This window comes from Castor canadensis, chromosome 13 (assembly GCF_047511655.1).
Source record: "Castor canadensis chromosome 13, mCasCan1.hap1v2, whole genome shotgun sequence".
In the NCBI taxonomy this organism is placed as follows: Eukaryota; Metazoa; Chordata; class Mammalia; order Rodentia; family Castoridae; genus Castor; species Castor canadensis.
The window spans coordinates 50,604,313-50,617,426 of record NC_133398.1 but is presented as its reverse complement, the minus strand read 5'-3'; the positions used below and the strand labels follow the sequence as shown (position 1 = coordinate 50,617,426).

General features: G+C 33.4%; 1 protein-coding gene across 1 annotated transcript; it reads left to right on the top strand.

The window, feature by feature from the left end:
• The first annotated feature begins 2,036 nt into the window (after window positions 1-2,036).
• Window positions 2,037-2,624, top strand: LOC109689345 (interferon omega-1-like). The gene has a single exon (XM_020168200.1). The coding sequence runs from the start codon at window positions 2,037-2,039 to the stop codon at window positions 2,622-2,624; it is 588 nt and encodes a 195-aa protein (XP_020023789.1).
• Window positions 2,625-13,114: the final 10,490 nt, after the last annotated feature.

Here is a 13,114-nt window from a genome sequence, read left to right as displayed (position 1 = left end):
GAGTGGATTAATAATGAGGTGAAGTGTTCAGGAAAGGCTGTATCCCATACCTTGCCAGGCAGGGCTAGTGTTCTATTAACTGGAGTTAGGTAACTGGTCCCCTGTTTGTTGTTTGGTTTGATCCTCCCTTCTCTCCTCAAAGGTGATCACATCTCCATTAAAAGAGAATAAAGTCACACAAAGAAAGCTAAGGGAGAACTCAGACACAGGAGTAGCTCTTCTTTGAGCCTCAGTCAGAAGCAGCCATTTTCCTGCTTTTGCGTACTTCAGCATTGGCCATCAGTCTCGTTCCTGCCATAGCCCACAGTTCACAGACTGATGCATTGATTTTGCTAATTTATATTTGCAATTTTGACAACGAAGGTCACTTCCTTTCTTTCGATTCAAGACAATTGATTTTATAATTTGAGTTTTACTCCACAATCCACTATGGAATTTTGCTTTCTATGAAAGTGGAAAAGAGAAATAAAACGATAGATGTAATGAAAATTATGGAGAAAAATGATGTTATCCCACTGTCTTTCTTTTGCTTTCCTCTATGAAAAAAACTTCTGTCATGAATTAGAATGTAGTGAAAGAAGATATGAAGAAACTTAGACTTAAAAAAGTACAAAAATTAAAATGAAAATTTATAAATAAGTGAAGTGTTAAATGCTATGTTTCCCTAACAGAATAGCCAGGAGCTCTCTGCAGTGCCTTGATAGTATTAAACAGAGACAGGGGTAAAAACACTATTAGAATCAGCATGACTGGAAAACATCTGGAGGTTCTACTTCCTGTGTAATTAGCTACCAGTGAAGGTCACCGTCATCAATGAATCCTGTCTGTCCACCTCAGAAACTACAAGCTAACCAAGTATTCATCATTTAAGTACTGATTATAAAAATTGTATTTAACATAAAAGAGTAATAGTCTACTAAAAATAAAATGACAAATCAGAAAAATTTTCCCATCTACACAGACAAACTGTTGCTACTAGCATCTAAGAAATCTCAACATTTTGACACCTGGGAACATGTGTCAGTATTGGAAACAGGGACTCTTCACACAAACACTCCAGGGACAAGAGCAATGATCTTCAAGGACTTTGGGGGAACCAAGAAAACATCAACTTTAGTGAATGAGATCTGAAGTCATCGGGAATAGAAGAGTGTGGGCTAAGGACAATTGTCATTCTACAGCACAGGGTCTAGATGTAATTTGTGGGTGAGTTGGATCTGAGGAAATGACAATGCTTTGGAGTCAACACCTACACACATGTGAAAACAACCAGGATTCAGGCTACGAGTAATTGTTATAGCTTGAACAGCATGGTTGAACTTGGTAAGAAGATGGTGGACACAAAGGGCAATATCTGCATAAATCCTGACCATGGGACCCCAGCCAAGACCAACCACATGAACCTACATTAATGTGTTCTAGAAGGAGAGAAACACAAAAGAAGATCTTTTCCCAGTAATCATCAGCCTCCAAAGGGAATAAAATAGGAACCAATACCATTCTTCTAAACAGTTTATTTTCTCTGAAAAGTCTGACAAATCCCCTCCCAATTGCAGAAACCTATAAGGCCAAGGGACCCTGACTTTCCTTATAAATGAAGGAAGATAAAATTGAAGGTGAAGATCAGGAATAAAAAATTGTTTCTAGAACAAAAAATATTATTTATATATCAAATATATACTTACATATATATGCATGTGTGGATGAGTGTTTACATATGTGTATACATTTCAGTTTATGCCATAGATGCTTCTCTTTGCATTGAGAAGTTCATTTGGATTGACCTATCTGAAGTTTATGGGGAAAATTCACTTTCTATGAAAAATTAGTATATTAGATTTATGTCTTAGGCCATACAGAGAACACATAAATGAAAACAAGAAAGGAAGTAAAAGTGTAGAGATAGGTTCAGAAAATGAAAATTATGTTGGGTATTTCTTAAAAGCAATGCATAGACAGAAAGTCTTCACAGAACCTAGGAGGCAAGGTTCACTGAGCTCTCAACTCAGGCAGGCCAGCAGCATCTTCAACTCCCCATGGCCCTCCCGTTCCCCCTACTGACTCTCCTGGTGCTGTGCAGCTATGGACCTGTTGGATCTCTGGGCTGTGACCTGCCTCAGAACTCTGTGTTGCTTATCAGGAAGACCTTGGAACTACTGGATCAAATGAAGAGGATCTCCCCTCTCTTGTGTCTGAAGGACAGAAGGGACTTCCAGTTCCCCTGGGAGATAGTGAATAGCAGCCAGGACCAGAAGGCCCAGGCTATGTCTGTCCTCCACCTGATACTCCAGCAGATCTCCAACCTCTTTCACACAATGCACTCCTCTGCTGCCTGGAACATGACCCTCCTGAATGAACTCCATACTGGACTCCATCAGCAGCTAAAGGATGTAAGGACCTGCTTGGTGCCAGTGATGGGAGAGGAAGAATCTGTCTTGGCAACTGAGGATCCCACACTGAACTTAAAGAAATACTTCCAGGGAATTCATCTCTACCTGGAAGAGAAGAAATACAGTGACTGTGCCTGGGAAATCGTCCGGGTGGAAATCATGAGAGCCTGGTCCTCAATAGCAAAGTTGCATGAAAAGATAACAAGCAAGGATGGAGACCTGGTATCATCTTGAAAAGATTCTCCTTCACAATTCTGACAGCTCAGTCTTGCACATGTACTTTTAGTCATTTTATAGACTCTAATTTCTGCTTTAGTCACATTTCATGCTATTATTAAGTACTTTAATAATATTATGGTACTATATGTTAAAAATACTCATTTCAAGGGTTTTCAGTACCTGAGAGATAATGTGACTATTTTATTTATTTAATTATTTATTTCCACTCTTTTTAATGTATTATATTTTTAATATTTCTATGTTATGCATGTAATAATGCATTTATCTTTATATTCCATTAGAATTAATAATATATTTACTCTTTCATGTTATTCACTGTGTATTTTGTATTATTAATGTGATTTATAAATCAAAACTTCTTATATTTGTTAATTATAAAACAAATTAATCAAATATTTGGAGAACAAAGTAAAGAAAAAATAGTAATATTTGTTGATATTATTATGGATATGTAAATTGAGTAAGTGTCAGATTATGACAATTATTTAAAGAAATAGAGATGAATAAGGAAAACAGTTCCTGATGTTTGGAGTTCTCAGTGTTAGTGGGAAGGAGATAAACTGTAAATACTAATGCTTATTTTATTTTACTTAAATGGTACAGAGAAATAAAGAAAAATTCTCTCTTACCAGCAGTTTTTGAATGAATAATGCCTGGAGGTATTTTTTTTGAAAAATAGATTTTTTTTTCAGTGTGATTTGGAGGCATGAAAGTGAAAATTCTGATGGACTTCTGCAGAAGAAAAGGAAATTAATGAAATTTCTGAAAAACAATTTAAAAGCAGTGTTCAAAGGAAACACAATGAAGTATCAGAGAATACAATGAGATTATAAATAAAATAAAGAGGCAATTCATGCTGGGTGCAGGTGGCTCACACCTGTAATCCTAGCTACTCAGGAGGCAGAGATGAGGATCATGCTTCAAAGCCAGTCTGGCTAAATAGTGCTGCAAGACCTGATCTCGAAAAACCCTTCACAAAAATAGGGCTGGTGGAGTGACTCAAGATGAAGGCCCTGAGTTCAAGCCGCAGTGCCAAAAAAAAAAAAAAAGAAGACAATTCATGATGTGAGTGAGAAATTCATCAATTAAGAGATTTTTGAAAAAGAGTATAGCAGAAATCTTAGAATTGAAAATTAAATGGGAAATTCAGCAAAGAGAGTATCAAAAACAGTGAAACAGAAATCTTGGGGCTGAAGAGCTCAATAAATCAAATAAATATATACTTGAAACCCTCACAAATGGACTAGTTAAAGCTAAAAAAAAGAATTTCTGAACTTGAAGACAAGTCATTTGAAATATCCCAGTGGGTTCAGGAGAGAAAAAGGACACCAAACAGATAGTTTCAAAGAATATTATATTGAACTGTCAAAGCTTCTACATGAAGATAGGTGTTGGAAAATAGAAATAAAGCAAACAGGACCAAGGCACATTTAAAGGGATCCCATTTGACTGACAGCAGATTTCCCAAAGGAAATTGTATGTGCCATGAGGGAAGAGGATGACATACAAAAAATTCTGACAGAAAAAAAAAAAAAATCCCTGCCAGCCAACAGCATTATACCCAGCTAAGCTATCATTCAGAAATGAAGGAGAAATACTTTCCAAGACAAATACAAATGGAGGGAATTCATATTAACCTGAGCTACAATAAATGCTTAAAGGAATCCTGTACTGGGAAATAAAAAGATGATAAGTACCATCATAAAAGCATGTAAAAGAATAAAAGTCACTGGTGAAGATACACAAATGAAAAAATGAGAAAATAACCAACTCTTACTTCTTAAGTAAAACAACAGCCCACAAATATACACAATAAGAGATAAAAAGGGACACAGTATCTATAAAACAACAGAAACAACAAAACATTAGGAATAAATTCTTACTTATCATAATAACCTTTAATAAAAGTGCCTCAAATTCCTCAATTAAAGATATAGAATTTTGAATAGACAAAAACCAAAATAAACTGTATGTGGCCTACAGAAACTTACTTCATGTGTAAAGAAACACATAGCCTAAAGTGAGAGCTGGAAAAAGATGCTCCACATGAATGAAAAGCAAAAGTGAATAGTAGTAACTCTACTTAGATCAAATAGACTTCAAAATAAAAGCAATAGAAAAAAGATAAAGAAGGCTGGTATATAATGAAAAGGGGATTAATTCAATGAGAAGAAATAACAATTATAAACACATAAGCAAAAGCAAACATTAGTAGAAAATATTTCAACAAAATAATAGCTGGGGACTCTAATATCCCACTTTCTTTAATAGACAGATCACACAGATCAAAAACTAACCAAAATCATTGCGTTTAACTATACAATAGATCATTGGACATAACACACATTTACAGAAAATTTATGGCAATACCTACATAATCCACATCCTATCTCATTGGGACATTCATTAAACCAAAAAGACCCAGAAAAGCCAAAACAATCCTGAACAAAAAACAAAGTTGGAGGTGTTACAATGTCAGATTTCAAAAGATAATACAAAGCAATACCACTCAAAGTGCATGGTACTGTTAAGAAAATTGACAAATGAACCTACTGAATATAATAGAAAAACGTGTAAATGAACAACTCACAATTATCAAACTGCTGGAGGAAATCATGAACGAAATACTTTAAAATGTTGGTGCATGCAAAGTTTTTTGGATAAGGATAGTAACACACAGGTAACAAAAACCAATTTAAATAGGTGTGATTTTGTGTGAAATTTAGAAGATTCTACATAGAAAAGGAAATAATCAATAGATATAAGATATATATAAGATATAAATAATCAATAACAAAAGCCAATTTAAATAGGTGGGATTTTGTGTGAAATTTAAGATTCTACATAGAAAAGGAAATAACCAATAGATATCAATGTGTAAAATGGGGGGAAATATTTTAAAACTTTTCATCTAAAAGTTTAGTTAATATTCAAAATGTATAAGAAACAATGAAAACTCTGCAATGAAAAAGTAGTTTAATTAAATAATAGTTAAATTATATGAATTTACATTTCCCAAACAAAGATATAAAAATGCTTACTACATATATCAAGTGTTCCACACCACTAATAATTAGGGAAATTCAACTAAAAAAAATCATCTCACCCAGTTACAGTGGGTATTATGAAAAAGACAAAAACTACAAATCCTGACAAGAACTCATATAAATGCAGAATCTTACATACTCTTAGTGGGGATCTAAATTAGAAGACCTACTCTAGAAAACACTATGAAGCTTCCTCAAAAAAAAAACCTGAGAATAGAACTACTATATAAGTTTACTATCCCACTGTAGGATAAATAAACAAAAACTAAAAAATCTTTTCAATGAAATAGTTGCAAGCCCATGTTTATTGCTGAACTATTCACAATAGCAAAGATATAGAATCAATTGTGATGACTATCAGTGGAAAAAAAGATTTGGGAAATGTAGTATACACACACAATGCAATATTACCTAGTCATAAATAAGATGAAATGTTGTCATTTAGAACAATGTGGATGGAATGGGCAGAGAAAGAAAAATACCCATATTATTTCCTTAATAGTGAGGCTAAAAATGTCAGTCACATATAAGTGAAGAGTAGAATCCCTAGAGATCACTAGAGATCACTAGAAGATAAGGACAAAGACAGAATGGGTAAAAGGTACCTGAAGACAGTTAGAGGGAGGGAAGTAGCTCTAATATTCCATAGCACATTAGAATACATACAATCTATAGTAATTAATTTACAAAACTTCTGTAGAATACACAAAATTAATTTTATTTTCTTTCATAAAATAATTACAGAAGAGCTTCAAAGTCTCTGAACACATAGAAACGAACACATTTGAGGAGACAGAAATGCCAGTTACTCTGATTTGATAACTAAAAGTTGTTTACACAAGCCAAATTATAATACTATATCCCATAAAGAAGTATAAACATCATATGTCTGTTGAAAAAAAAACTAATAAATATAAGATATGCCTTACATAAAAATTTATTGACTTAAACATTTGAGATACACAGTTCAGTAGTGCTAATTAATTATATGGTGTAGTTTATACATTAACTATCCTTTGAAATTTCATGTGTAAAATGCTTGGTTCTCAATGAAACAGTTTTCCTAGGTTGGCTCTTGAAAGATGATTGGAACAGGAGGGCTCTAACTTCATCAGTGAATTACTGATGAATTCATAGCTGAATGGACTAACAGGAGGTAAGGCCTAGTTGGATGAGGAATGTCCCTGATGCCATACCCATGGTGTTATCCCTGGTACCATGTTCTCACTCTTTCCTTGTATCTTGGTCATGAGGAATTTGCAGCCTCCTCTAATAAATGCTTCTACTGCCATGATGTTCTGTTTCTCCCAGACCCAAAATAATGAATCCAGCCAATAATGGACTGAAACCTCCAAAACCTTTCCACCTTCAGGTTGTCATATGACAGAAAACTGAATAACACAATATATTCACACTGTTGTGTCACTAATCCCTAGAGCTTTTTCATTTTGCAAAATTAAAACTTTGCATCCATTAAATATCAACTTACTGCTGATATCTTCCCTTTAGACCATTATGCTAAACCATTATTCTATATCAACCATTATTCTACTTTATTTAGATACTTCACATTAGCAGAACAATATGTTATTTGTCTTTGTGTGACTGGCTTTTATCCCTTGGCATAATATCTTCAGGATTTAATGATACTGTAGCTTATGTATGAATAATGATTAATATTATTCCATTATATGCATATATTACATTTTGGTGAATAACAGCATAAGACAAAATAATACTCTATTGTATAAAACTGAAAAATATCCCATGGTGTATACTGTGGAATACATTTTGATTATTAAATGGTAGGAGTTCTTTATATATTTTGGATGTTACCCCTATATTTCATATATGATATGCACATATTTTCTTCCATTCTGGATGGTATCCTTTTACTCTTTTGAGTGTGGTTTTGGTTCAGAAGAAATTTAAATTTTTATGGAGTCCATTGTATCTGTTTTTTCATTAAGTACTTGTGCTTATTTGTGTCACATTGAAGAGTTTTTTTGCCAAACTGAATGTCATGAAGTTTTCCCTATCAGTTTTCTTTCTGGGTTTATATAGTTTCAAGTCTTATGCTTAAGTCTTCTCAGGCAAGCCTTGAAGGTATTGCAGGTTTAGATGCAGATCACCATAAATATCACAATAATCAGTCACTCGTATAGATTTTTAAGTTTCCCAGTAAATTTAAAAGCTATATTTAGATTATACCATACTCTACTATGTATTCCAGAACATTATAACTAAAAGACTTGATTTCTTTCATTAAAAACTATTTTATTGATGAAAAGTAATTCTAACAATTCTTGAGAAATATAGATGGGAAATTCAAAAAAGGAAATTGGGTTTCTGAAAAAAAATGGAAAAGGTTGAAATGAAAAACTCAATGAATCAAATAAAAAATATCTATTAATGATGCATTATCAACAGACTATATCAAACAGAAGAAAGAATATCAAGGGTTGAAACAAAGTCAGTAAATATTACATTCACATTAATAAAAAATGAGTGTGACCGTAACTTTCAAGAACTCTGGGAAATGATCAAGTTTCCATAGCAAAAAAAAATCCAGGGGTAGAAAAAGGAGCTGAGATACAAACTAAAATCATAGAAAAGATATTCAATAAAACTATGGCAAAATCACATTTTAGGATATAAAGCAAGTCATAACTGTTACTAGACTGTTACTAGACTGTTACTGTACCTTATCAGATTGTAGTGGAATAAATTTAGACAAGTACACCAAGGAAAGTACAAAAACTATAAAAACATAAGGGGATTAAACAATATACATTTGAATCATCAGTGAGTCATTGAAGAAATCATGGAGGAAATATAAAACTTCCTAGAATAAAATGAAAATGAATATACAATGTACCAGAACCTATGTGATACAGCAAAGACAGTTCTAAGATAAAAGACTGTAGCTATGAATGTCTACATTAACAACTCTGAATGATTTCAAATAAATAACCTAATGATGCACCTCAAGACCTTAAGAACAAACCAAACCAAAAATGAGTACAGAGAGAGAGAAAAAATAAAGATCAGGCTTGAATTTATGAAATGAAGACTAAAACAGCAACAAGACTTACTAAGACTTACATCAATGTAAGAAAGAGGTGGTTCTTTGTAAAGATAAACAAGATTAACAAATTCTTAGGTGAGATAACCAAATGAAAGAGAAGACCCAAATCAGTAAAACTGAAGATGAAAAAGACAATATTATAACAACTACAACTGAAATCCAGAAGATCATTAAGGAATATTTTTAAAACTTACATTCCATTAAATGGGAAAATCTCTAAAAAATGGATATTTTCTAGACACACATGACCTACAAAGGTGATTCAAGAGGCTATAAACCATTTAAAGAGATCTAAAATGAGCAACGAGGTTGAAACTGTAATAATCAGTCTCCCAACAAAGAAAATCCCAGGACTGTATACATTCAAACAGAACGTTACAGTAAAACATCAATGGTCCTCAAATTAGTCCATACAATAGAAAGGGAAGAAATGCTACTGAACTCATTCTATGAAGCCATAATTACTCTTATACCAAAACCAAATGAGGATACAAGAAGAGTAAGTTTCAGACCAATTTCCTTTATGAGAATAGGTGAAAAAATTCTGAAAAAATACTTGGAAACCCATTCTATCACACATTAAAAAGATCATGCACCATGATCAAGAAGTTTCATTTCAGGGATGCAAGAATGATTCAACATATACAAATTAATAAGTATAATAAACTACATAAACAGAATCAAGACACAATCACATAAACATCTCAATGGATATAGAAAAAGCCCTAATGAAAGCCAACATCCCCTCATGATAAATTTCCTGAAGAAAGTAGGAATAAAATAAAAAATTAAAGGCTATATGTGACAACCCTGACATTATACTGGAAGGGGAAAATCGAAAGCATTTCTCCTAGAATCAGGAATGAATGGCACAAAGGTGGCACAAATTTCCAGCAATATAATCCTATATTAAAATATCTTAAATACACCACCAGAAAATTCTTAGCTATGATAAAGGTATTCAGCAAAGTAGAAGGATACAAAACCTGCAGATTTTCAATGTACCAGCAATGAAAATGGTAAGAAAGAAACTGGAAAAGCCACTTCATTCATAATACCCTAAAAAATTCCCAGGAATAAAGGTAACTAAGAAGGTAAAAGACCTGTACAAAGAAAACTATAAGACACCGAAGAAAACACTAAAAGATGAAAGCACCTCCCTTGTTAATGAATTAGCGGATTTAATACTGTGAAAATGACTATATCACTAAAAGCAAGGTACAGATTCAATGCAATCTTCATCAACTTCCAGTGACATTTTTAACAGAAATAGAAAAAAACCAAAATTGATATGGAAACACACACACACACACACACACATACACACACACAAACAAAAATAAAACAAATACCCAAAGCAATCTTGGGCAAAAATAGCAATGCTAGAGATAACACAATGCCTGACTTCAAATTTTAGTAACAATATAAACCATAGCAATAAAAGAGCATTGCACTGGTATAGAAAAAGGACATGTAGACCAATATAATAGGCAAAAAGACCAAGAAAGAAGCTCATGATGCTATAGCCACCACGTTTTTGACAAAAGTCCCAAAAATATGCATTGGATAAAAAACTGTCTCCTCAGCCATTGATGTTGGGAAAACTGATCTCTACATGCAGAAAATGACTACATCTCTATTTCTCTCCCTGTACAAAAATTTGTTAAAGGTGGACCAAAGACTTTAGTGTGTGACCTAAAAAATTGAAACTACTACAGGTAAACATGGGATAATACTGCAAAATGTAGGCATAGGCAATGACTATAAATAGGACTCCAATACCTCAGAAAATAAGAGCAAGAACTGACAAATAGGATTGCATCAAATTAAAATGCTCTGCCAAGGAAAGGAACTATTTACCAGAATGAAGAGATAGACTGCAAAATGGGAGAAAATATTTGTAAGCTATTTATGTAATGAGGGAATACTATCAACAATATATGAACTACTAAAAAATTGAACAGCAAAAGAGTAAATAATCTGATCAATAAACAGGCAAATGAACACATGTATCAAAAGAGGTACTAAGGACAATAAATACATGAAAAGTTTTTTGCATCCTTAACCATAATGGAAATGCAGATCAAAAAGGTGAAAAGCAACCTTTATACACTGTGGTGGGAGTGTAAATTTATCCAGCCACTAAACACAATAGAGATTCCTCAAAGAATTTAAAATAAAGTCGCAGGCACAAGTGGTAGAGTGCTATTCTAGCATGCCCATGGTCAGGTTCAATCCCAGTACTGCAAAACAAACAACTAAGAATAGAAGTAGCATATGATAATGAAATTCCACTCCCAGGCATATGCTCAGGAGTGTCCATCAATAGATGAATAACCCAGCAATACTACTCCTAGGGATATACCCAAAGGAATGTAAGTCAGTTTACAATAAAGACACCTACACACCCATGTTTATTGCACCATTATTCACAATAGCCAAGCTATGGAAACAGCCAAGATGCTCTACAACTGATGAATGGATTAAGAAAATGTAGTATTTATACACAATGGAATTTTACTCAACCATAAGGAATGAAATTTTGTCATTCACAGGTTAATGAATGGAACTGGAGAACAACATCTTAAGTGAAGTTAGCCAGGTTCAGAAAGATAAAGGTCACATGTTTTCTCTCCTATGTGGAAAATAGATCCAATACAAATACAAGCATTAACATATACACATTTAAATATATACAGAACTTGTTTCCAAAAGTGGGACTATTAGAGGAGACTAAGAGAGGAGGAAAAGAAGAGAAGAATGATAGAGTGAATAAAAATGAAGTACATCAGATCTGTGTAGGAACAAGACACAACAAAGCACACTAAAAAGTGTTAACACACAGGACAGGGGGAAAGGCAGAGGATGTCCAGTGGAGGAGAATTAGAGTGACTTAAGCACAATGCATGTATAGATATAATACCAAGGCAAAATCCCTGTGAACAAGAATAAGACAGGATTGAAAAACAAGTCATGCTAAGGGCTCACTAATGGGAGGGGAAGGGTACAAAAAGAAATAAAGAAGGTGAATATAGTTGTGCTCTCTATACAAGAATAAATATAGAACTTTAGAACTGTTGAAATCACCATAAGAAGGGGAATAAAGTAGCAAGGAGAATAATGGAGGGATGAACCAATTTGAAATATAATACATATATACATGGAAATGTCTTATTGAAACTCCTTGTACAGTTATCTTAAACAAACAAAAATGTCTTTTTTTCAAAAATGAAAGACAGGAAGGTGAAACTGGTCTTGTCTGGGGGTTGGTATCAGTATGAGGGACAGAGCATAAGGAAAGGGCAAAGGAGGGTGAACATGGTGGAAATATGCACTCATGTATGAAAATGGTTGAAATTGTTCTAAAAGGGGGAGAGGGAGCATAAAAGAGAATGATGGAGGGGCAAATCTAACTGAGATATATTGTAAGCACTTTTGTAAACATCACAATGTACCCCCAGTACAACAATAATATGCTAATAAAATATATAAAAGAAAAAAGTGTTATATATATATATATATATATATATATATATATATATATATATATACAGGATGGAGTATTATTCAACCATAAAGAATAATTAAATTATGTCATTTACAAAAAATAGATGGAAATGGAGGTCATCCTATTCAACAAAATATGCCAAACTAAGAAAGATAAATATCGCTTTTCCAGCATATGAAAATCTAGATGCAAAACCCCAACATGAACATTGAAGGGTACTATGGAGGGGGAGCCTATGGAAGAGGAAGGGGTAAAGGAGAGAGTGATGAGGGGTATTATTATATGAGAACATTGCATGCACATATGAAAATATCATGATGAAACTCATTTATAAAATTCTAAAGTTCATCTGAGCCTTCAGCAACACGTAATATTTTCCTGGTGAAGGCTCTTGCCTAAATGTTTATGATTACTGGCTGATCAGAGTGGTGGATGCTAAAGGTTGAGGTGACACAACAATGAAGTTTATCAGATACATTGACTCTTCCTTTTATGAATAATTTGTCTGTAGAATGTGATGCTGTTCAATAGCACTTCACACAGTAGAACTTCTTTCAGATTCTCCTAAATGCTCCACTATTTCATATTTATCAACTAAGTTTATATTATATACTAAATTATATGTTGCCTTTTAACAATGTTCATATGACATCTTCACTAGAGTAGATTCATCACAAGAAATAATTTTCTTTGCTCATCCATGAGAAGCAATCTAATATCCATTAAAATTTCATTATGAGATAAAAGAAACATTGTCATTTATTTAGGCTCCACTTCTACCTTTAGCTCTCTTGCTGTTTCCACCATACCTGCATTATCTCTTCCACTGATGTTTTCAACT